The following is a 27,323-nucleotide window of genomic DNA, read 5'->3' as shown; positions in this document are numbered from 1 at the left end:
GTTACTGCCCTTATCGTACATAAATTATTTTACTCAAAGAACTGCATTCAAAGAAAAGAAGCTCACTTTTATTATTATAGAAAGGAAAATATTAATTTTTAACGAGTGGAATCATTATAATATCAACTTTTCTTTTATCAGAAAATCGCGATTGTCGGTAAACAGATAATAAAATCGCGTCGCGCATCTCTCGGAACGAAAATGATTGTCCGGCAATTCAAATGAGAGCGGAATAAAAATGTTCGCCATCGGCAATATCGCCTCTGTAAGGATCGCCGAGTCCCTGTTATCGAAAAACCATCGTTCGACGTCGGGTCGATGTCTGATGAATTACTGAACAAGGGGAACTTTCCTCGCGATGTCCTCGCTTACGTTTTCATCCTGCGATCGTTAACAGAATTCCGTTGAAGATGCGACGATCCGTCTTCCCGCGGGTGCCACGGCGATTTACTAACCGCTCAGTAATCTCGTTTCCAATTAGCCTGTAATTGAAAAGTTTTGCGCGACCGTGTTTTCAACACTCTCGGAACTCCCCGATAGGGATTTTCTCGAAAGCGACGTATGAATTTGCCAGCGTTGAATTGACTCGAAAGTGGATGTCATGCTCGGACGAGTAGCTTCTTCGTGAAATTTCTTGATTATCCTCGTCTTACCGCGTTTGTCTTCTTATACTTTGTTCTCGATTAAAATTTCGTAAGGAATTCTTTTATTTTTCTTGCACAAGTAATTAAATTATATTATAATTACGTAAAAAAAAAAAAGAAAAAAAATGTACCGCTGGTGTTTAATGTATATTTATCGCTTTGACGTTTCGGTTAAAATTATTATTATTAGTGCAGCTTCTCGACGCTTTAATTACTGGACATCGTTGGTTGCGTCGTTCGTAGCTTACATCTTCCCCGTTAATTGTCATGTAATCACATTTCCAATTACGATGTAATCGAAAACTCATCGGCTCAAGACGAGGGCGTTACGTAATTTGAATGTGCACCCTCCGGAAGCGTGAAAAATGGAACGTGCCCCTCATCCTGACCCAGCTTGCTTTTATCGTGCACTTTAACCTTTAGTTCGTGTACAATCTTTAATTCTCAGTCGAGTCAATAGGTGTGGCAAATATTACACGTGACGAATATACTTTTTATAATATATCGCAATCAGCTTCTTTATCAGAATGTAAATAGACATACTTGACGACCTGTTCTAATTGAATTATTTTAATTGAGACTTATAAGCGAACCAGACTTAATCATTGCTAAATTAAAAAAAATAATAATAATAATAAAACGTCGCCGAATTTTCTTTTAATAGTATTTTAAGCATAATTTAATCTCTCATTTACTTTGAATGGGGTGAATGTTATATTTATCGGTTTTAAATTTACTCTGAAAACGGAAACGAATGACACATTATCGTTAAACTGACTGAGATACCTTATCAGCTTTATCTAACTTAAAGTGTCTTGCTGATAGTATTATCGGGAGACACACTACCCACGTTTTTCCTGTGACTTAATAAATAGAAAACTCATTCTGTTACGTGTAAACTAAAAATCGAAACTCGCAATGATTTACAAGCGTAGCGATGTTTACAATGCAGTAACTCGCGCGTCGTTATGGCCTAAAATCGATGAACGATGTATGGATCTACCCTTCTTGCGCGAATGCAATTTCGTGGTCGGGATTACCGCATTTATATCGTGCGAAAGCCATTCAGTAATGGTTAACAACACTATTATCCGTACGCAGAGCATATCCTGTTAACGGGATAAATACATTTGTCGGTCTCGCCCATTAGTTTTATCGTAATCAATTTTGGATGTGCGCGAAATGAAATATCAATATTGGTCGACTGTTCTAATCTACAATCAAATTTCCGATAATACATACTAAAATACGTAACGCTAATCCCGTGCTATCAAATGAATGAACGCTATTAATTAAATAGCCGATTGTAGTAACGTTATATACGCTAATTTGCATGTTAAAATATAATTAATAAGGAAAAAGTAACAAACGAAAGGTTATATGGTAAAAAAAATTTTTTTTTTCTTTTTTAATATTTAATATTTTGTGTGAACTATGAAATAAACGAACGCTATTAATTGAATAGCTAATTGTAGCATTTTAAAATATATTAATTAGGAAAATGTAATGAACAAAGGGGTTATATAGTAAATTTTTTTTCAATTTTTTTTTACTTTTTAATATCATATTTATCGCTTTGTATGAATTGTGGTGGTATTATTTGCTACTATACATTTCTTGCCGCACAAAAGAAACTCGGAGTAATTAAAATCGCGAGTACAGCAGCAGAGATATATTTTTGCTGTGTACATTATGGCGAGTTATGATATTTTTCGTATTGAACGTCTCGACAAAGACCGACGACGGCGGGGAATTCTTATTACTTCATTCGTCTCATTAGCGAGTCTGCATTCGTTGATGCGCACCAGTGGACAGGAACGGGAATTAATAGGGAGACCCGGAGATGAGAATGAAAAACGACAGTAAGCCAAAGGAAAAAAAAATGAGGGAGGGACACGTTTTCAAAATAAGCAATATCAAAAGCGTCTGCACAACTTTTGCAATATAAAGCTTGAAACTGCTGTTCGACTGATTCGACGTGCTGTTTCTAGCAATTTTAGTCTCAAAGGACTCGGAAAGATACATTCAGGGAAGAGTACACTACCAATCAAACGCTCTATCTTTCTCCTCAATCAACCGGCTTGTTTTTCACCGAGTGCAAATCCTTGAATTACGTCTAAAATACAACTATTCTGTGTTCTCTGGGATTTCGGTTTGACGTAATGGTTAAAAGAAAGAAAAGAGAAAGGAAGGAAGAGGTGCCGTCTTGCAAGGCGATGCATTTCGAAGACAAAAATAAACCGTGGAAACCAGACACGTAATGTTTCCTTTTTTTTTTTTTTTTAGACAGAATGAGATTTCTTGGTCAAAGAAGTCACGGGTTGCGCGATTGTCGAGTCAAAAAGAAATAAATTTGAGTGTTTGCCTTTTCGCTATCCTCTCGACAATAGCGACGTAAAAACGACAAGTAGTTGGCTGTGTCAAAATACAACTTTTGTCTAATTTCGTTTTGCAGTTTAGTCCAGCATAATTTTTTTCTCTCTTCCCGTTGTTTGTCAGGCTTCCGGACGAATTAATGTTAAAAAAATATCACTCAGAAAATTTACAGAATTTGTTCGAGATTTAATTATTAAAATATGAAAATGTAATGCACGAGTAAACAGTCTCTCTCGGAATTTTTCTACAAAGAGACGCGTTGTTTTAAAATCCGTCGAATAATATTAAAATGGCGATCGAGGTCTCTGGGTCATTCTGTACGTGAATGAAGAATTGTCGGTGATATAAAAGCAATCGGGCGGTAAGGCGACCTTAAAAAGATTTTATCGCAATCTCCGAGGAACGAGCGAAAATATAGAGCAGGTCGTTCGTCCGCGGAGAAAAGTTTTCGCGGAAAGCTGAGAACGGCCAAAGATAAAACGTTAATGCAGATAGAAGCGAAGACGGCATAAAACAATGGCCGTTGCACGTGAAACAATTCTTCAAGGCGAAACCCCGTTTTATCGCGAATGCATTGTTCGCTACGCGGGAGGCGAGATAAACGCACTTACTAATAATTAATAAAACATGAATATCAATTGATCTTAATTTAGATGCTGATAAAATTGATTAATAAATCAGTGACAGTACGAAGTAAAGTTTCTTTTTTTTTTGGGAGGGGGGAAGTTAAATGGAACAATTAATAATTTTTAAATATAACTTTGCTCGTAGAAAAAAAAAAATTAAAATTATTTGCTGTAAAATTTACGCGAAAGTTTTATTTTCAACATTAATAATAATTTCTTATATTATTCAATGGCATAATAACATTAATGACGTATTAATAAATGCACATGTATTATAAGTATTTTATATCTTTTTTTTTAATTATTAAGAATTTTAATTAAAGGATTTAACAGGTAACATGTAACATTACTTAATAATTCTCTCGGGTAAAAAAAAGGCAAGTGATATCACGCGAAAAAAGAGACAGGAATAGTAACTGAAGAGTAGCAGGTTTCGCCGACGGTAATCTAAGACGCGAAAGGGCCACTTAACACCTATTCGCGGCAATTAACCCCAACTGGGATGACGAACTTGAACTATCTTTCTTCTTTTCTCTCCATTTAATTCGAGACATGCGAGGAATTTATCTTACAAATTTGAAACAAACTTAAATAATTCGTAATGTTAATCCAAAATATACATCAAAGTGACTCCCTTTACTCCGTAATTTACTAAATTATTATATCCGTTACATATATTTAAAGTAGCTACAATGGGGATTTATTACAAATTAAAACATTGACATTTTTCTTTTTTCTTTTTTTTCATAAAATAAATTAATATCTGCACGTGGTCATAAATCTTTAAATCCTTGCAACATCATAAAAGGGTTAATGCACCGTCTTTATAACTGTAAAAGTTATTAATGTTTACTCCGCAATATACATATACTCATGCGAATGCACACACGGCATTTAAACGCGCTTAGCGATAAGACGAATGATATGAGCAAACAAGCGATCGTTTAACCGTGTGCATCGCCGTGCAAACAATTCCGAGCGTCGCCGAAGAGTATATCTCGCCTGAGTGCAATTACTACTCGGCAGTGTTTCAACCGTGCGAGTGATTTTCATGACTTCACAGGACGAAACGTTTCCTGTTTCAAAAAGGCTTCATAAATCCGAAGTCTGTTCGTTGACGCTCTCGCTAGCTCTTTATGCGCGCTAGATTCACTCGAGGGTGAAATTGCACTCCAAAATTACAGTTACCCCTCGAAAAAGAGGCGAGCTGCTACCGGTGGGAACCAGATTCGACGTTAAGTAATACTTGGGTGCTATAGTTGCGGTCGTGCTACAAACGAGGTGGATAACCCGTAATATGACGTCAATTGATTTTTCAGCATTTTATTCAGCATTTTATTCTAACGTATTGTTCAAGAAATTATTAAAACCCGCGTTATTAATAACCAAATATTAGCGTCTGAATTAAAAATTTCTTTTTGGAAGTAAAAACGAAATCAAAAGAATACAAGTTTTTTTAATGTCGATCGGTATGTATTATTTATGCTATTTAAGCGGTACGAATCTCGTAAAGCCGGTGGTAATATATGTATATATAATAAATAATGATCTCAATTTTAAAAACGGTTTTTCGTTACGTTATTGCGCGGAGATTTCGTGAAAACAATCCGTATTGCGTCAAAACCGACACCTTAATATGAGCAAATCGATTTCTCACTCGCGCGCCTTCCCGTTACGCTTGAGTGATATTAATCTGCTAAAAGCGGCAAAATCGTCTCAGAAAACGCAAACAAATACGCGGAGATAGGCCGTACGATCTGGATATTTGATCTGCGAAGCCAATTCGTCAGTAAGCCTTGCAAATGCCGTCAGCGCGATAAGCTGCTTTGGATTGACGCCGGTTCTATCAAATGCGAATGAGGTTATTCTAGCGAAAAAAAGAACGACAAATTCTCCTCAACAACCGGTGTCAAGCATCATCGCCGATACAAAAATTGCTTTCACGGTAGCGCCGCTACATCGCCTGTACAGATGAATATACAGATAGGGTGAAATTTCTGCTCCATTTTTTGGCGAAAAATAGATTTCGAGAGCGACGAAACGTGCAGAATATTTTGCAGAATTGAACGTCCGTAGCTCTATTGAAAATCCATCATTCTCCGTCCCATATATGTGCGAACGATTGCGCGAACGATCCATGAAAGAGTCTATCTCTATGTACATAGATGTGCGTAATCGATAATCGCTATTTGCGGCGGCCGGCCTAATCAATAATCCGCAGCTCGCTTTTACGCGTAGAATAAAACAGAGAAAATTAGCAGAGCATTCGTAGTGGATAGGAAAAGGTCCTCGTGACGAGTGGAGCTATAATTAGGTCGTTGAATAGGCTAACGAGAGCAAACGGGAATCGGCGATGCAATATAGAACCGATCCCCAGAATGGTCCATTGACTTTTGGTTGCATTTATTCACTTAATAATTAATCCGAAAATGCTACGCTGATTACCTATAAGTATCGGTTTCACGTTCATCACGTAATAATCTCTCTTAATCTGCTTTTCTAGCTGATTTGCATCGTGTCTACGTCAAATGTTCTTTCATGTCATAAATAGATTGGAAGAAAATTAATTTTTAAAACTAGCTTCAAGAAGTTTTTTTTTTCGAAGTTTTTTGTTACAATAACAAACCTTTCTCTCTCTCTTTCTTTCTTTCTAAAAAAAAAGTATTATATCCTCTTTCTCATATAAATTAATAAAACATTATTAAACAAAAAATATTTTTGGAATTATGCTGTAATGCTATTTTACAAATTATATTCTGGAAAAAGTAACGTCACTCTACTTTCGCGGAGGGAGAGAGGAAGGAAAAAAAAAATTCACACGTTCGCTGATGGGTTTTCTCATCGAAAAAGAATACACCCTGCCACATTGATGCAGCGCATATATGATATAAAACGAAAGAAATGAGACAACGCTGAGAATTACGTGACGTGCATGCCGCGACGGGATACAAGAGCGCGCGATTATGGCCGTCGTTCTTCGCCGAGAGAGAACCGTGTTTGCGCACAGCTACGATCGCGGGGACACGTGTGAGATTGGGATACGAGCCATGGGAACACGAAATGCAGATCCGCCTTCGCATGTGCACCGATCTGACGCGTTTGCCCACCGCGTGCCGAATTAGCTCTGTCCTAATTGTCTGTCGTTAATTCACCTCCGGGCATCGCTCCTGTACCATCCCGCGAGCTATCTTTGCGCGACAGCGCAGCATCTCCCGGGCTTTTCGCTCGTGCGAGCTGCACCAATTGTTGAGCCATAAAATAGACCGCTTCCGTCCGTGATTTCATTCAATTTCTTCAATTGATGCCGTGGAATGTGCAATGTCTGGCCCCTAACAAGTTCTCGTTCTACTACTAATACGACATCGAGCTTTTATCACGAATAAATCGCACGAGTAATTAATAGCACTGCGTTAATGTCGTTTAGACAATTCGAACCACAGCGTTAACATAGTTGATGTGGTTAATATAGTTCGAGTACATTCACAAATGAATTTATAGAGAAAGACATTTTACATTAAACATATATCAAAGCGAGAGCTTTTATATATTAAAAAAAAATATATATAATAATTTTATGTGAAAAATACAAAGAGCAAAGTATCCGTTTAGAATAAAAAAAAAATGTTAAAAATAAAATACGAAAAATACACGCAAAGATGACAAATATCATTTGAAAACTTCGATTGCCTTTGGACTTCCGATATACTATTCTCCAATTTCTTTTCTATCATTGAGTTATGCTTGGGACTCGAAGTGAAAAGTGGGCTACGCGCTGTTACTTTAGCGAAACTTACATGCATACGTATTTGTATCAAAAATATCTCGCGGAGAAAAAAAAAAATAAAATCCCGGAAAACACTTTTGCACCTTTTACTTTTGTATTCGATGTCGTATGTTGTATAAAATTGTTTTTTCCACGAACGTAATCGGACAAATGGCTTTTAATTCTCTCTTCGATGTACGTCGAATTTGCAACGCCTTTTCGGGTCAGTGACACTCGCGCGATACACTTGCTTGATTAACGACGTGGACGGATTTGTATTCGACCATTCGCTTGTGTAAGCTTACTACGGCGGACCAGATGGCGGAGTCTAGTTGGCTATGCTATCTGCCCTATATAGGATGACCCATGCCGTAAATCTGGATTATCTCGGTACCTCGACCGAGATATGGAAAACGACTGAAACAAATGTCGTGTCCCTTTTCTGAAATATAATTTCCATTTACCCCTCTGCCCCTCCGTTCCCCCGAATATCACCGAATTCGCATAATCCGTCGATCATCTCGCCGTCATCTTAGCTCGGTACCGAACGCTTCAACAATCCTCCCGTGCAATTTTTCACCGTTTCGCGTCAATTTACCATACGACTGCGAATAAAACACAACTCTGATCTACTAAGATAATTCATGGAATAAAATTAAAACGCGTAGATGATAAAAATTAGACATTTATATTTAATCTGTAAGAAGCTGGATTCTTTTCCGGTTTCTTTAACCGATATAATAACGAGGTCGCGTTACACACGCCGATCCAGAAATTATAAACCGTTACTCTTTAGTTAAGCTACACGCGTTGTGCAATCAGGTGATAATACAACAGCCGTTCTGGAGCGGATCCAAAAATATTTATCACCAACGAACGGTAGTAAATAATGGCAATGTACAAATTGCAATCATAAATTTCTCCGTTGCACCGTAAATATCGGTGGGCACGCGGCGAGTATCGATGCTGCTTTGAGAAACGTCTCGCGAGGAGCAATAAATATGATTCGCGTAGGATCGTCAGAATTCACGTGCGCGCAAGCGGATTCTCTACGCGACGTTCCGCACAAACCGGATCCGATTTCCCCGTAACGTTTACGCACAGCCACTTGTCGCGGCGGAAAATTAATCGACAAATCGACCGGTCTGGCGTAACGAGTTATTCGATAGGCTTAAATCCGCTCGCTCTGTAATTGTGATAGCTGAGAGATACATTGTTCAATTACACCGGCGCGAGAGAGTCATTCATTCGACGTTGCGTCGCTCCGTTTTGCATACCGGTGGCAATTGTCGTGAGCGAAAACGTAGAGGCACGAAACACCATTTCCCTCGAATGCGCGTCTCTGTGTCGAGATGCATAGCGAAACGTTTGCGTTTCATAACTTCAAACGCCGAGCGGGGAAATCCGAAAGCGTATAAAACTCTGCGTAAAATAATAATAGCGATGAGATAAGCTACGGGATAATGATATGCATAATGACTAGTGATAATATGGCATTATTAGTTATTCTTATTAATTATGAATATATTGTAATGAATTAAATTCTGATACCTCTTTGAAATTGTAATCGTACAATCTTGTAAAGTGCAATTTTACACGTAATTTTTTTTTTCTTTTTGAAATTTGCTCGATATCTTTTGAAAGTATACTTTTCTCGTCTTTCGATGTATTTTTTTTCTTTCTTTTTTTTCTTTTTTCTTTTTTTTGGAAAAAGGTTCGAGTAAAGGAACCAATAAAATTATTATACAGATTTTAAGTTTTTAGCTTGGCGTATACTTTCCGTTAAACATTGGCAGAGCGCGACAGACAGAGTTCGATCAAGATAATAAAGAACTCGATGCTTCATCTGATTGAAACTGATGACGAATCCAAAGAAACGCGACGTCAAACTCGGGTTTCATTCGTAATTTAACGCGAATCTCATTAGCGTCGCTACGCCTTTCCGTGTCTCGTATATGTATGTATAAAGCCGCGCGTGGGACCAATCATTGTCGCGATATTAGTCGACATTATTCAAGTATTAAATATCCATTATTTGCGAGCGAGAAGCGCGTCGAAACGTGACGACGATATCGAGAGGAGGGGGAGGGAAAGAGGAGGTTTATTTGAATTTAATCACGGGGCAAAGTACCCATATTAATCGAGGTACGTGCTCTCTATACAACGGCGAGGAGGACGAAGGAAAAGGAGGCGGAGGGGGCAGGAGGGAGGAAGTTTGATATCCGCTGCGAGCAAACACACTCGCATATGTAACGAATATCCGGATGTACGAATTGTCCGAACAAATTTGCGCGCCTGTCGTTGCGGAAACGCCCGGGAAACGCGTAACGCGAGGCAAACGGTTCAACGACAGCTGCTCGGTTTGCGCGGATCATCTCGTTCGACGTGTAAAAAAATTTCGCGCGTACATAATGTTAGCGCGACGCGCTCTCTCCCTCGCGTGAATTTTCACGACGGACAGGTATCGTACTCGCGCGCGCGGTGATGCGAGCTTGACGTCGGCTATCAAACGCACGTCGCACCAGGCTCGCCGAAACGACTCGTTGCCGCATCGAAGCTCGCGAGCTGTTATTACAGTTCATCCGATCGCCTTCAAATATTTTCACGGTAAATATTTGCAAGGTTTTTACGATACGCACGCACGAGAGACGCGCCACGCTCCGCGTTCGCCATGCGTGACGTTTATTCCGGGGACTCGCCGAGTTCTCTAAGACGGTCGTGATATAATTTTCAAAGTGCGCATATTACGCTCACGCGAAATCTTCCGATACGATATTTCGTATATTTTCATGCCGATCGTAAAAGAGCCTTTATAATAGCTTTGCAATTCGAGCTCTTTGCAACGATTGACGGCATTAAATTTGTTGAACGCTTATGCGTTTTACGCGCAGGGATAAACACTCACATCCGGTGAGGCTCCGGAAAGGGTTGATGACACCGGGCTTCTCGAAACGCGAAGGCGAGAGATAAATAGAGGGGGCGGGGAGGAGGAAAAAAAAGGAAAAAAAAATTTCGACGAAGATCGTTCTTCCTCACGACCAATGACGCCTTTCCTGCTCGTATATATTCGCGAGATCCGTTTTTGCGCGCGACTTCTTTTTATCGCCGTCGCTATTGACGTCAATCTCGTTGCCGTAAAAAAAAAAAAAAAATAAAGCCATCGCACATGTGCGGAGATTCCGTGCACGGAGTGGCATCGCGAACTTGCATCGTTTGTACTGTTCCGCTTTAAAGAGCCAATCAAAATTCCACGTTGACCCACTTTGTGATTGACCAACGGCGAGTATGTGCTTGCAACTCGACGATACGGCCTGATAAACACTCCCGAAAGTAATCGCGATTCGACGCGCATCGTAGCTGTCTGTCATAGTAAGCTATTACTGCGCATCTAGCCGGCAATGTCGTTCAGATTGCATACGAAGCAAGCCGCGCGAATAAGGGAGATCCGATGCCCGCGCGATTTAGCATTCGGAAAAAATCTACATTATATCCCAGCTCGATTTTCAACGTCGAAAGCACGACGGATAATCTTTGAGAGGAATACACGCGCATCCTCGTAGCAAGCGCGCGCGAAAAACGAAGCAATCTCTCTCTCTCGCTTGATTTGATAGTAAGTGACTTTTATAAACGATACGTATGCACCCGGAACTTTCTGAAAAGACATACTATCTATTATGAAATAGATTTTCAGCCGGAGAGAAATAGCCATTGAAAGCTAAAACAATCGCTCGCGAAGTTAAACTCCCGGATTTTTGTTTTCCCGCCGCACATCGCCGTGGATAACGATGATCAATCATCTTTTTTATTTTTTTTTTCGGACGGCAAACAGTTATAATTTTCTTATTGGCGCGAGTACTAAATCAGCAGTTTTTTTACCGTTACTATATATGTCTAAACGTTAAAATGGATGACTCCACAAATCACGGCCCGAATATTTTATATCGCGGCATGTCGACAGTCCGCTCGCGAGATATCCTATCCGTATATAGTCGTTAAAATGACTCGGGGCATTTTTAAACGATAAACTGTTTTGTTTTTGGATGAAATTTTGTAGTCAGCGCGTCGAAGATTTATTATCAGGGGAATAATTGCCGGCTGCTGAATATGCCTTTATACATGCCTTCGATTTGTCGATACCGGTTCGCTGATATCTATGCCAATTGTGGGCGAGTGAATGCAATTGAAATTCAGTTTTCGGCGGTCCTACGTGAGAAGCGGAGGAAACGTGTCGAGCAATAATTTTAGCCCGTTTACCACCTACACGGGAAGAATTAGCGGACTTAATGTGCAGTTGACAGAATGACGAATCGCGCCGGCCGATCCCTCTTCTCGCCTACACGCGCAATGCAGTTACCGCTCTCCGATGTTGAAACGCAACGATGTAAAAGTTACGAGTTAATGAACGTGAAGTTAAATTTATTAATTTTAATAAAGAGTACGCGCATTAAATTAAATAATTGTAATATACATATACGTATATATACGTCTATAATGACAAAATAATTGCAGATATTTACAAGATAATTATCAAATTACATCCGAAATAATTTCGAGCAAGCTGATAAATTTAAAATTAATATTCAATAAATTTATTACCTTAATATATCTGTATCATATTCAATATTGATATTTTTAAGAGCTTATAGATAAAATATTGGCGTTTATTGCATAAAAAAAAGAAAAAAAAAAATCGTCACAATCGTTACATTTTTTCAGATTTGTATTGCGTTACAAATTCCGTTTCGTTTTGTTCGATACTTTGCAATAAATCACTTGTATAAACATTCAGACCTTCGGGGGCTTTTCAGAATTATTTTTGCGCCTGTTCAAACGTTGGTTCTCGTATTCGAAGCTTGCTTCTCCTTGCCGAGATAAATGCAAATGGCTGAGAATCGTTTTCGGTAGCATCGACTTCGTTCGAGTCGAGTCAACAAAAACAAATCTACGTTTCCAGATGGGTCGATAGTTTTGGTGCCCCAGAGCACCGAGAGAATGGAGTCGCAGTTAGCCGAGTTCGCGAGAATAGAGACCAGGCCGGGAGATGCTGAATTTACTCGTTGTGACTCGTGGCGATGTCAAGGACTTTCGTCGATGTAATTACATTGCCGCTACAATGTGCCAGAGAGGGTTGACGTTCATGTAACAAACAGAAGCAGTTTCCCGCGATGTAACCGCGAATGCTCCAGCGGGAATAGTAGCTTCGCTACGCCGTTGTTGATCGCAATGTTCGATTCAGCGCAAAACGCTGCTCCATTTGCGTAGACCCTCCCCGATTTTTGGGAATACCATGTCGCGCTTGATTGACTTCGCCATCGAGAAATATTTCGCCTCTCGAATTTATCGACGATCGAAAAAAAATGTTTAATTTCACGTATAACGTTGTTTATTTTAATTAAACAGCAGTAGCATAGCCCACGGTTATGAATTTTTGTAGTATTAATACAGTTAACTGTTAGTAAAAATGATTAAACTTACAAAAAAAAAAAAAAGAAAAATTTGTTTTACAACTTTTACATTGAAATATTTCGCGTCACGCACACCGTGATGAATTTAGAGCAATTTTTTCTAGCGGAAAATTGAATATTTTTGCTCGCGGTGCAAAATTTCGTGACAGTGAAAAATTCGTTTATCGATAATGAGAGACGCCAGCTTAATGGACGTTAAAACGCTTCGTCAGTAGTCAGATAATTACTTATTGGCGGCCGTTGAATAATTTTTGACGCGGTCCTTCGGTGAAACGTTAAATATTGCATGCGACACACTTTTTTGCATGCGCTTCTCGTAAGCTCTTTTTTGGCGCGTTGCTTAATTTCCATGTAATCGAACGCATAGAGGTGGAAAGTGGTGCTGTCCCATGTATAAAAAAAAAAAAAAATATATGCAAGACCATCAGCACCTCGATCGATATACCAACGTTCACCAAGTATATTCATTAATGCGGCAGCTTCGTAGAAAGCTTTGTAAAACTATGTATTACGACGTAGACTCCTATGCGCCCTTTTTTTTCTTTCCCCCAACGTAGCCTGACGCTTGTTAACACTTGAGTAGTTCTGCAAGAGTCACTTGACTTATAAAGTTAGGTACTGGATTTAGTACGAAGTAAAATCACGAAGTACCTTTAATATTGCGCGTAGAAAAAAAAAAAAAATTATTTTATTGGGAAAGAAAGTAACTAGCAAAAGTTAACATCGCGTCTTCGAATTTTTTTAACGTTTGAAACGCTTTAACTAATTCAATTTTTTGTTATTTGTTACAGGTCCGTCCTCAGATTTTAGCAGACACACATTGGTGCGACCGCGGGTGTATCATGGCAGAACGAAAAGGCAAATCTCGTCAACCAACGTGAGTACAGCTACTTTTTTTTATAAATAATTCTTTAAATTTTATAAAATAACGTATACGAGCTTTATTGTAAATTTTTTTTTTAATATTGTTTAACTCTAATCGCGATATCATTATTAAAAAAAAAATAAAGCTTTGTATGTATATTTAGGAATTTGATGAATAGTCTCTCTTTCACTCGTCTCTGACATGTCACATAACACTTGACCCATAAAACACGAATAGCGTTGTTCGTACAAAAATTTTTATCCATGATACTGTCATATAAATTTCGTGAATATAACGAATGCCTCTCTCGCGGAGAGATTTTCCGTTTTTCTTACAAATTAAGTTAATTGAAAATCACGCGGGGGAACATTTTGATCGCTCATTCGCTGGTACTATCCCGCGGGAATGTTTGTAATGTGATGCGCTTTATCTCCACCCTGTTACATCGATACCTACGTGAAAATACAATTTTCGCACCCGCTTCGATTACCAAGCACATCGGATATTCCGGGCACTTGGCAAAGGCTAACGCCCGCGAGCTGTGACCTTCGGCATAGCGCATTGTTCGCTATCATTCGCGATCGCCAAATAGCTTTTTTTCTTCTTTTTTTTTTTCGCGAGCTTTTGCGCGGCTGCACGCGGCGTTCGCCATTTACTCGGCCGGATTACGATGCGAAACGCGCATCGGCGACGGGTGCAACAATTTCAATGCAAATGTCGCGGCATGCAACGAATACAAAACCCGCCGATGGCTCGCCGTACCGTCGGCGCCGCGGATAAAGGGAGCGAAATAGGGAAAGAGAGAGAAAGAGAAAAGTTTGGCCGACGTTTTGCCAGTGGCAAATTTCGAAAAACTCGTCAGGGGAGAAATGTACCGGAGAAGCTGCTTTCTTTGAAAAATATACATTTTGGTATTTTCCTTTGCCAGATTCTCGTCGGGGAGCTTATTTTTAATTTTTCGTCTGTTTACTCAGTTAGTTTTGATATTGCGATATTAGAAGTAGCTAAAGATATTTATTAATATTTTACTGCATTTATTTTAGACTGAAAAATATCCGGCAAAGTTTTCTATTAATATTTCGTATCAATACCAGATGAAAGCGATGGATAGATAGTGGATTCAAAAATATTGCTGAAAAAATATTATATATATCGTGAGTAGCCAGCACTATGTGGTGGAGTTAGAGAAAATAAGAACATCTTTTAGCCGACTATGCAATAACATTTCCGTGTACCGGAAAAGCACGTAACGTCGAGGAAGATATAAAGTAACGTTTCATTTCTGTGAAAGCTGTTTTGAATACAGCGCATTCTCGGTACTTTTATCCCATCTTCGCCTCTTTCTGGGGTAACGTACCACGTAACAGAGGATGGCAGGCAGAAGTGCACACTTACGGGAACAACAACGGAATTTACATCGAGTGTACACGCGTCTCGGTGTTGTCTCTCTTGAATCTGTTATTTGGCGGGTGCCACAATGGACCTGCACGTACGTCATTTTACACGCGCGATATGTAAGGAACGTACTCGCAATAATTCGCATCCCTCGAAATTCTATAAATCGATAAAAAAAAAAACGAAACAACAGAATTTTATCTGTCGTTATACATATATATATATATTATAATGTTACGTATATACTTATGCACGTAGATGTATTTATTTATATTATAATAATATTTAATAGTTTGATCTTTGAATTGTGCAACGAATAATGTCGCGACGGGAATATCATGCGAGCATAGCCTGCGCTTCAAGCGGAGCATTCTTATGTGGCACAGTCGAATATCGTGAACAATTCGTTTTATTGGCCCCTATCCAGTGTAATTCCACCGGTACATATCATTCCGCACACAGTGCAATAATATCGCGGAAACGTTCTAGCGTAAAAATAAAAAAGAAATATGAAAAGAACCGAGTAATACGTACTGACCCTTAAATAAAGTAATAAAAGTTGAGATTATTATTTAAATTTAAAACAATAGAAAATTTTGGAATCTGGAAAAAATTTCAATCTTAATTCAAAAAATGTTGTAATATGTTTTAAAATTTCGCGAAAATAAAATGTCCGAAGAAAAATGCAACGTATTTAAAAAAAAAGAAAACTGTTACTATAGTAATTTTATTTTAATTTGACGAAGTTTTTACGCGTATGGATAACCAGGAAAATACGGTTACTTTCCTCGCTTTTCCCAGCTTTTTTTCTCTTTTTTTATTTTTTCCTTTAAATCTGAAAATTTTTACTCACGCTAGTATTTCGAATTCTAGAATTACGAAATAAACTTTGACTATCGCATTCTCGAGTGCCGCAGGTGCAAGACAATTATTCTTGACTAGTAACGAACTAGAAAAGCTAGTTATCGAACTTTTTTCGCCGCGTGTACCGTCCTAGGCCAACACGCCGTTCGGCTGCCGCGGCCGTTGACCTCCGGGCCCGCGCGCGGTCCGCCACGTGGAGTTGCAGCGCAATGGTTGCCGGCCGACGTAAACACGCGCACGTGCTCACAGCTGACCGCGGCGGCGGCCGGCGGACCCAACGGTAGCCGAGCTCGCGTTGACAAAGGTCAAAACGCGCAGTAGGTTAACACGCGACGGAAAACTTTTAGACATCTAGCTTCATTTCCAGCTCGTTATTAGAATTATTTCTCTTCATTCGCTTCTCGCGGTATCGTAATCGCTGCAGCGACTCCGGGGCCCTGTAAGTTTCTAATTGCTTCGATAATTATTAGTTCAAGCATAACTTCGGGGCACATCTCGGGGATTTAACCTCTCGTACTCTCGAGATACGTTCGATTTCGCCGAACCGCAGTATAATCGGCTACAGGCGATATCATCTGTCGAAACCTGTGGCGCGCGGTGACCAAGGAGGAAAGGCAATTAGGTAATTAAACGGCTAATATACGCGTGGAAGTCGCGGGAGTGAGTAAACGTTAATACCGGTCAATAAATTCTCGATGGAGTTTCCGCTTGGCTTTGCCGCGCGTTACGGCTTTAAGCCGTCCTTGCGCGGTTATTCCTGACTGATAAAAGGTACGACGAAAAGGGGTTGAAAGGAGTGAATCTCCTCTTACGTGCAGCTCGCGCTTTACATCGGGTTTCGGCGCTCGAAGTTTACAAAGGAGAGATAAAGTACTTCCGCAAGTACAGCGATCATGTGAATAAATGGGGGTTTAGGTATCAGCGAGCGATGTTACAGGTGCATCTGTTTCTAACTTCTGTGATTCTGTAAAATAATTGAATAATAAATAATAAACGAGATTCACAACAGAATGATGGAATGTTTTAAACGTTGATGCTATCGATCGGTAAATTCTTAATGTGGAGCGAGAGTTCCTTCTCTCTATCTCTCTCTCTCTTTGAACATAACAGTATTATCTTGTGCTTAATTAGATCAGGTCTTATTTAATTAGAAAATTATACATTCTTAGCTTACCTGAAACGAGGTTGAGTTTACTTCCACGAATATCAAGTTTCGCTTGTTATTGTTATTGAAATTAATGTTTAATTAACGTGCTCCTGCAAGTTAATCCACTCGTACAATCTTCCGGGTTCTCTAGTGTTCGATGTAATAACAAGTTTTCGCTTCGATTTTCCAGTTATTGTCTTTTAAAAATTTATTATTCAAAAAATAAAAGAAAAAGGTCTCTTCTAACTTTTCTTAATTTTGGTATAACACTAAAATTATAATTACATATTTATACAAATGCATCACTGTGGTTACAAATTTTGATGTTAATATTTATTAAATTCCGTAATCGGTATAGACAAATAAGCATGCTTAATGATTTTGTTTAACATATTGTAAAATTATCGTTGCTATAATAATGTAATAATTGCATCCCGCTTCATTTATATTAATCGTAGTAATTTTATAATTAAATTTATTTTTACATATTCAATTTACATTATTGCCCGTCATTTGGCTTTCAAGCAGCTGGCAAATAAACGATATATTTTTCTATCTATAAATTAACGCTTCAAATAATATCGTTGAAAGCGGAACTGCGTCGGCCGCAGTGCATAATATAAATTTCCCCGTTAGATTGCGGTAATCATACAGACGACAAGTTCTTTGTTCACATCTGCCAGCGGCAGCAAACTGCGGAAACGAGACTTCCTCTATTCGCGAGCTCTCAACGTTCGTCTAGGACGACCAGAGATTAAAGATTTCTTCCATTTCGCAAAGTAACTACGACGAATCCGCTTGTAAGTGGTAGTATTGTGCGCGCCGTCCACTTGCAGTGGCACAGTAAATGTAATCTGGAGGAGACTAGAAAATGCGGAAAGTTCTAGTTCACTGGGCCGTGAGCTGTATGTCGAAACAACGCTTTCGACGTATATCGAAAATTACCCGTCCACTTCCTTTTAAAGCTCCTGCTCGCTGACTATCAAACGTTTGATAAAGACGACGCTATATCGCGGCACACGAGAATAAAGGTATTCAAAAAAGAAAATAATATTTAAGAACTCCCATCTATATTTATAATGTTTTATAGCAGAGAGATATTAAAGCGCGGATGTTAAGGAATTTTAAATAAAAAATAAAAAAGAAATAAAAAAAAAAACCATAAAATATTTCGCGTGATAACTTACTTCAAAGGCAGCAAGATGTTAAAAGTTGAATTAATACGCGACTCTTTCGGGAAATAAATTGCTCCGTCTTTTTAGTCTGCTTAACAATTATTTACCTTAAAAGTATATACCCGCACTCATATTTCGTAGTGGAATTGTAACAAATTTTACATAAAAGTTGTGCGATAAATTCTCACGTTACAATTCTCCCCTTGTGTGGCATAAATAGCTCGTAAAAAATACCCGCGAGATTTGTTATGCGTTCCTCAACGCATGTTAAAATATACTGTTGGCGAGGGAGAAAGAGAGAGGAGAATTCACGAGGAATTCACACAAAGAAAACACAGAATTGCCGTAACCTTGACGTAGTCGTGAGAATGAATATGGCAATGCACGCGTTTCTTCATCTCATGCGTATGCAGCACGCGTGCGGAACGTACGATTTCCCGATCGTCGCCGCCGACACTTCGCCTAACTCCTAGTCGTGCGAAACCAAAAATAGCGCGCGTACAAGACACGTGCTTTTCCACACATAACTAGAAACACGTGTTCAAAGAGCTGGATTCATTCAATAAAAACCGATCCAAAATTGTTGAAACGATCGTACAAATAATCGAGAGCAATTTTGTTTCACAGAAAAAAAAAAAAGAAAAAAAAATATCTAGCTATATAAAACCTAGCGTTGTGCGAGTGGCAGAAACATTTTTCTCGGCAAATAACAGATATTTCAGCTTTTCGAAAGCGAAAAAAAAAAAATCTGGGGAAGGTAGCAGGCCAAGCCCGCATTTTGCGCCGGAATCGTCGGATTCGTGAATCGGTGTCATCAATTAACGCGTCCACTTTCATTCAACGCAGCCGTGCGTGCAGAACGCGAATGTACGCTTTCTCTCTCTCTTTTTTTTTTTCTCTCTCGTTGCTCTTTATTATCAAAACATTTTTTTTTCTTTGCAAAACTTCACGCATATTTGCTTTGCACGTATTTGACTTTTTAACTGTACGAAATAAAATGTTGATTTACAGCTTAGGCGATGTTTGCCAATATGATAAAATTGTTGGCAAAAGTCAGAGTTCAGCTACGATACCATACAGATATCTTCATCGTTATTGCCCGTATTAATGTAAAGATAAAAATGAAAAGGCAGATACATAGAGGCTTTCTTGTTTCCATTTACGATGCAGATTTAGTGGATCATTCATCCTTTCATTGATTGCAATTTATGTGACAAAACGACGATGAATAATATGGAAAATGGTACTTAAAAATTTTATTAAACCTCGTGCGCAATAAAATTATTGGCAAAGTCAAAATAACTTTTTTTTTCTTTTTTATTACGTTAAAACACACGGACAAACGAATTTACGCCGCGCGACATTAATTCGGCATGCAATATCGACGATATGCAACTAAGCTATTACCGCAGGCACGCATCGTGCGATAATTTATATTCCACGAGGCAAATAACCGCGCGATTAAACCGCGCCGTAATTATTATAAAATCGCAAAGCCGCGGTATACCACTTAAATTGTATCCGCAGGTGCGGATTTTTGTATCCTCTATAAAAAAAACGCACGAATTTGTATATTTTGCTCAAAGCCGTGCAAAAACAAATTATTAAATGTTTAATGAAAACTGAAATACACGGCAATTGCCCTGTCGGAGTAATTCACGCGAGCTCCACATTTAATCAAAACATTCTTGAAAGCGTTTCTATTTCTACGAGAATCTCTCTCACTTCATTTTTCTGCGGGCGGGCATTGTTACGTGGCGCCGGAATCTTCCTGAAAAAAAAAAAAAAGAAAAGATGAGCGTCACCGCCAAGCTTTTCTTTTCTTCGGGTTTCCGAAGGGCGTGGTAGAAACGGAGCCGGAAACTCCGAGGGTGGTTTACGAGGACGCACAATGGAACGTAAGGATCACGTCGGCCGAGTTTTAACTAGAAAGGAACTCTTCTCTCCTCTCTTTCTCTCGTTTTAACGGACGCCCTGTTTTCCCTACGATCCCTACCGTGACACCTTTTTCCCCTCGTTGGATTACCTCGGATCTAGTTACCAGATTAAAAAGACAAATCCCTCCCTCCTCCCCTGCGCGCGCGCGAGGCGAATCTTTCCCGTCGACGAGTGAAGGCACCCCCAGGACTTTCCCCAACCGGTTGTGGAAAAGTTAAAACGATCGCCGGCTGCTTAATTCGTAACCCGGCAACCAGTTAATGCAGTTAGTTCACTCGGCAAATTGTTTGGGATGCGCCAACAGAGCCGAGAACAAAAAGTATCCGCCAAGCTTTTTCGCATTTACCTTAGCAGCACCTCGAGTTTTCCTTAATCGCCTCCGATTCAACGGCGTCGTAGTGAATAACTTCGCCTGTCGAGTTTCCTGTTGTTTTAACGTATCGCAATATTTCCCACCCCCTCCTTTTCCTCCTGTATTTTATTTAAACATTTTTACGCACCGTTAAATTCACGTGTCTAAGAAAGAATCGTTATCAGTTCGCGAGTATCGGGATGGGGGAAATTTACTTGGAGAAACGATATGTCGAGGAAAAATTAAATTTGAATTAAAAAAATTTCGCCGAGTATATATAATATATATATACATCTGCGGAGGTACTCCCTGCGGAAATACTCGGTAGCCCTGACCCAGCAGTATATTTGTTTCTCGATATCGACGGAAGACGAATGCGGGTCATGCCGCTGTGCAGCAGCCAGAGACGGTATGATATCAAAAACGGTCTCCGCGATGGCCGCGAGCCAAGTATAGATTGCTAACTGTCGCTGGACAATGATATACACCACGCTGAAAGGATTTCAAAGGAGTGCGCTGTCGGCTCTGTATCGTGCCACAGTATTACACCGTCGTATCGTTGCGGGTCTTGGCTTCCCGAAGAAATATCGTTACCGTGCCATTTGTCACCGAGGGAGTAAGCCGCCTGGCGGATATCGCATCGGGAGTACTTCGGTTAATGTCTTTCTGAAAATTACCGGGCGCGCGTTTCATGGTGTATAGCCCCGAAAGTTTCAATGTTGCGTGGAGCCGCGGGGATTAAAATTCACATTTTACCAGGCGTTACGTCTGATTACGCGCATGCATTTTGAAATAATGGCAATTTATTCGGTAAGAGCTCGACGTCATGTATATTTGCGTGCGACGCATTTACTAAATTAAAACTGATGTTTTAACGCGCATCTGGTACTTTTCCTATTATACTTCGCGAGCAATTATCAATTCATTTTTATCATTCTTTCCGTTACGGAAATGAAATAAACGCGATTAAAAAAAAAAGAAAAAATCTATTTTATTTAAACTATCTCGACAACCGTGTCTATTTGCAATGTAAAAACAGCTTTAGTTTGTTCTTCGTGATAATTGATTTATTGCAATATTTATTGGAAATATTTATTGCAATGTTGAATTATTTAAAAGGCTTCGGACAATTGCAGGTATAGAATACTTTTTTTATTCGCACACGATTGAAGCTCGAACAGCGCTATGCTTGGACAGGGTCGTGTTTGATATCGAAGCAGGCACAAGAAAGAATCAATAATTCATGGTACAAGGAGGGGTCCGTCCACCTAAACCGTTGAAAAAGTATCTCTCCAATTTCACGTTACGTTACACGAGTAATTACTGCCACTGTTTCAGTCCAAGCCGGGCACTTAGGCTAATTAAGAGTGTCGAGCGTCCGTCGCGTTGTTTCGTCTTTGCACGCGACGAAAGACGGTTCAATTTAAAAGCTTCTTTTACATTCCTCTCGGCGTAAATCGCGGATAGAAGGCGAGATAAAATGTAGCCCGACAAATATCGCATCTCGCGTACGGACCTCGCGTAAGCGCTCGAAAGCGATTTTGCTTGAAACGACAAACTTGATAATTGCATTCCCGATTAGAGATATTCATTTATAATTTAAATTGCAATTCGGACTGTAATCGCGGAAGAAGACTTAACGGGTCGCCTTTTGAGCCGACAGCTAGCTCCAGCGTCGGTCTCGGTGCAGCATCCACTGGCAAGGCAGTATCCAGTTTCGCGTGCGCGAAACGCTCGTTGGAAAAGTATATCCTGGCTGGGACAATCCCCATGAATTAAACATCCAGCGCCGTTGGGCTCCGGTACAAACGAGAATTCGCAAATTCATTTCCGTTCGCTCGGCACGCGTACGGCCGCGCTCAAAAGAGAGGCGAGCGCGCCACAATTCTGAGAGTTTATGAATTTCCAAGCCGAGGCGGTTACCGCCTCGGAATCACGATCTAATAACGCCAGCTATTCTATCGCGCTCGATAGTATTACCGCAGTCGGCGTTTAGCGAATTAACCGTTAAACGACAAACGCAATCCGGCGTGGCTTTACTAATAATTGATTACGCTCTCGTAATCGCGAATTTAAATTCGCGCAGCTTGCCGCGATTAACTTGGCGTAGAAATCACACCGGCGAAGAATCTAGCGTGAAAATTGTATTTCTGCGTTAAGCTTTTGAAATTGTTATTCGAGCTAAGCGAAGGCGTTATTTTCTGAGCTAAATGAAACTATTGTTGAACAAAGCTACGCGTTATCTCGCAATTCTCGCGCAAAAAGGTACACAAGATTGTTGCACGATTTTCGTTTATGCCGAGGTTCAAAAGTGAAACGTAACTTCAATTAAATAATCTTATCTCTAATAATAAAATATTATATTACGTTCCTTTTTTTAGAAAGACTAGTAATTTTTTTTTTTTTTTGTGGATGTATAATAGCTCCAAAAATTATATCCGAGCGTCTTATATTCGTTCGCTTAGTATTCGCTGCGTGACAAATACGGCTTGTTTGGAATTCTCGTCGATATTCCGAGTATTTCGGAGTTTATCACTTAAACAATATTCTTGGATTGTTGGATGTTAAGTTATTTGGTATCGCAGCCGGAGGAGGCAAGCGTTCGGGCATAAAATTAATTGCAGCTTGATACGACGATTCCCCGTGACCTCAATTTTCGCGAGAGAAAATTTCTTTTCTCAGGTCTAAGCACAGTCTTACCTCTATTAATGCAACAGGTGCGCAATCGGGCATTTCGGTGTGTTCGATAAGAAAGAATCATCCATGTTATACCCGTGCGCAAGTTGTAACGATACGCCAAGTTGTTTCTCAGATAAGAAAAACTGTCGCCCCGTAAGGAGGATTAACTTGAACGTAATGTATTTTTATCGGGGACTGCTAATTCAAGATTGAAATTGGGATTAAATAAATGTTAGCGCCAATGTACATGCTTGTAATCGAGAAAAAATTTTACAAGTAAGCATTTTATTTAGAAAAATTAATGGGAAAATTTTTTAATTGCAGTTTGCGATACTTTTCTATATGTGTCTTCATGTATTTCATAAAAAGTAAAAATAATTTTACTTTTCCACGCCGTTGTTTGCTATCGTCATTATGATCGAGGAAATTAATACGTTCCCCGGTGTGATAACGGCGCTTCTTTATTTCGCTCGCGGCTGTCGCGAGCGAGAAGAAATCATTCCAGCCGCATATCGAAATTTAAGATCTACGTTTTCTCTATTTTTCAGGAGGTCGAGCATGCGGACGTGCTGACGGTGGGTTTCAATGTGGACGGCGTCGAGCGTGTTCTCGACCTTCGGCTGAACACCGATTTAATTCCGGTCGGCTATCGGCAACTCCACCAGCATCGCGGCACGTACAAAGTGCACACCCCGTCGAAAGTCGTAAGTACACTTGGGCGTCTTGTATTCGCATCCTTTCGCGCGCTGACCGCTTTTCCGCAAACAACGTTTGCGCTAATCGATATCGAATGCGAGAGCGTAATTCTATCGCGCCCTGGCACCGATCAAGGAAGGCGTCGAGTGTTCCATTCAACTTAAACTCGTGCTCGGCCATTCACTCGCGACTCGTCACGTGTCGAGTGGTGCACAATGAACAGCATTATTGCCGCTTAACCGTATGATGTGCGAAGTAAAATTTACGATCGCGCATATGGACCGTTTGCTCCTCGCGAGGAAAGGGATTAATCGTCAATTTTTTTTTCTCCCGACGCAGATATCGAATAGCGATAAACCGTTTTCGGGTTTGACATTTTTTTATCGCGCTTTTCTTTTTTGGTTCTTTTCTTTTTCTTTTAGATAAAATACTTTTTTGAAATTTTAGGAAATATTTTAGAGAGACAGCGTTTTATTCCGTCAGGTTAAGAGAGAGAATCATAGGCAAAGAAAAGTAGAGTATTGTGATTTAAAAAAAAAATATTAAAAAAACCAATCTCCGTTACAAATGAAGACACATTCTTTTGGATAGCCCGGCAATTCTGTTTCCGAGAAAGTTAATCTTATTCCAAGCCCGATTCGTGCTTCCGGTCCCACGAAAATTAAAAATCCCCGCGGGTGTCTGCGCCGTCTCGTCATATCAGCTCGTCGTCATCGCGCGGACGAGAAAGACAGGTAGGCCTCGTCCAGGTATAATGCGCGGCTCGACCGTAATCGATCGAGGTGACTCACTACGTCAGCCGTTTGCATATTTAATAGAACACGTCTCGTTAGAAACACACGCAAATGTGTGGCGGCGCGTTGGCCCGGGACGTACGACGGGCGTGTATAGCTCCGTTACGTTAAAACCGTGCAAGAGCGACGGTCGAGAGGTTTCCGTTTTATAATTCACACGCCGCGACGGAAGAGACGGGGCAGGAAGGACGAGAGGATAAAGATAAAAGGGAAGGAGAAGCCCGTGGAACACCCAGAATACGTCGAGCGGTCAGCAACGCGTTTGCCGAGCGTGCCGTGCAAAATGCGTGGACCGCCTTGGATTATGTATCCTGCCAAACATTTAATTTTGCTGTTCCGTAAAATTCCGCGGATAATCGATTTTACTTAGCTGCTTGTGAAACGGGTAGTAAAGACGTTACGAAGGAGGGAAAATAAAACGCCGAGCACGTTAAATACTCCGGTATTAAGTTAGTCGACGTGTATCGATGGAGAGAGACCTGGTTTTATCGAATTTTTCCCGTGCTGAATCGGCTACAATCAAATTTCTCCACGGTCTACGGATATTGTGAAAGTGTTTCCGAGATGTTTCTTTAATTACGAGCGTTGTTAAAAATTACTTGATTACATCGTCCCGGTGAAAGCGGCGAGTTTTGCATGTAAACGCGATGACAAAGCCGACACTGACTGAGCGAGTACTATTGCCGTCACTCATGGTTTTAATTTAAATCAACGTTAAATTTATTTTGAAATTAATTAATGACTTTTATTTAAGTAAATGTATGATTAGACGCTTTGATTTAAAAATAGTTAATTTAATTTTAATTAAAAAAAAATATATATAATGATAAATAAGAAAGACCGGCTGCTGTTTCTTGATCGTGATATTTTTTTACTATGCCTGTATAGGTCGCTGGCAAACGCAAAAAGGTTACTTAAATGTAGAACAAAGTGTAGAATAAAAATCAAACCGAAAACGTAAAACTCACCGCCAACTGTCAAAGTTCATTGCGCCTAGTCGCACTTATTGTTTTGCACAATTGTATTTAATTAATTGGTAGCTCCAGTTAACGACTCTGCCTTCCGTTGCCCGCACCTCTCCGTTCTTCACGGTATAAATACAGTTTATCCGCGCGGATGAACCAATTTTGAGCTCGTTAAAAGAGAAAATACGGATGTGAAATAAGCTGGAAGTTACCAGTAATATTAACTTCCGTTATATAAATGTTTCTTTTTTTTTCTTTTTTCTATGCGTAAAGTATAGAACGTATGTGAACACATACAAGTGAGAAAATACGTATATATTTAAAATTTAATAAAAATCTATGACACTATAGTGATTGTGCATGTCAATATTTAAATGACAAACATTGCATGCACGTGGTAAACATAAAATTGAGTATCTTTTTTTTTTTTTTACGCGGCATAACTACATTTTCGCGAACGTAATAGACGTCTCGTATTTTTGCCTTCGATGAAAGCTGGTGTGAAAATTGCTTCAGAAATGCGATTAGATAGAAAAGAGAGGTTCGTTATTACGAAGACACATTGGGTCCTTTTATATTCTCAACGCGATTCGAAAATTTACGTCCCGGTAATAAGAGCACGGCTGTTACGAAATGTATTTTTCTTTCGCACGGCTCTCGTGATATAAATCTACATAATCCCCAATGCGGCGCACACGCGATATTACATTTAATAGAAGCGAGGATAAGCTTACCGTAGGCGAATACAAAATTTCATATTCCACCGACACGCCTCGTAACGCGCTTTCCATGGGGGCACGTTACGCTTTCGCGAAATTTTTCTCTTATCCGACAATGAATCAAGTCGTACGCTTTATCCGTCCGTCATATATCAGCGGGGTTCAGTGATTATATCCTTGGACGAACGACGATGGATTCCTTACGTAAATTGAACGCGTAAATCCGCGCAGAAGATATTATATGCGAGAATTTTACGTCGCGACATGAAAATCCAAAGTCGTGAAAAAAACTCTTGAAGAAACAAATACCCCGGAAAAGTATTTGAGATTGAAGTTTCGCCGCGGCGTTTTTAAAGGGCTGCATTATAATAAAAAAAATTTCTTTTTTTTTTTCTAACGAAGATACGGACGAGCTGCGTCATAAATAAAAATCGTGGGAAATAAAGAGTCGCGGTTGCATTAAAATATTAAACAATCGATGCGCGACGACTTAACGATACCGAGACGTTCTCCCGTTAATTCAATCTCACCCGTCACGTCGCCGTATACACCTTCCTATGCGGCAATCGGATAATGGACCACGATCGATGGCTCTCGTAACGGAGAAAGCACCTCGTTTCAAAAGAGGATCCCGATACCCTCCGCGCTTGCGAGATCGTGCTTCTTTGTTGGAGCAATTCCTTTCGTGAGAGTAACGTGCTTGCTCTCCGAGGTAACGGGTCTCCTCCCTCGTTTTCTTCACGGCGGAAAAAGGAACGTGAAAAATCGCCGAGGTTCGCCAGCAGCGTGTTCACGCCCAGAATCTGGGACAACTATATTTGTACCGAGGCAATGTGCGGTCTCGATGCATCTGAGAAGTT

At 39.9% G+C, this 27,323-nt stretch overlaps 1 protein-coding gene across 1 annotated transcript in view; it reads left to right on the top strand.

Moving 5' to 3' along the window:
* The window catches only part of Meltrin (meltrin), a 63,539-nt gene that overhangs the window by 24,262 nt on the left and 11,954 nt on the right, over nucleotides 1–27,323 (top strand). Inside the window, exons 2-3 of the mRNA XM_070671529.1 lie at nucleotides 13,666–13,751; nucleotides 23,838–23,993. Of these exons, the coding sequence (XP_070527630.1) occupies nucleotides 13,666–13,751; nucleotides 23,838–23,993 (242 nt within the window). The remainder of the gene's footprint in view (nucleotides 1–13,665; nucleotides 13,752–23,837; nucleotides 23,994–27,323) is intronic.

This window comes from Cardiocondyla obscurior, linkage group LG02 (genome assembly GCF_019399895.1).
Source record: "Cardiocondyla obscurior isolate alpha-2009 linkage group LG02, Cobs3.1, whole genome shotgun sequence".
NCBI classification, from domain to species: Eukaryota; Metazoa; Arthropoda; class Insecta; order Hymenoptera; family Formicidae; genus Cardiocondyla; species Cardiocondyla obscurior.
This window is presented reverse-complemented; position numbering and strand designations above follow the sequence as displayed.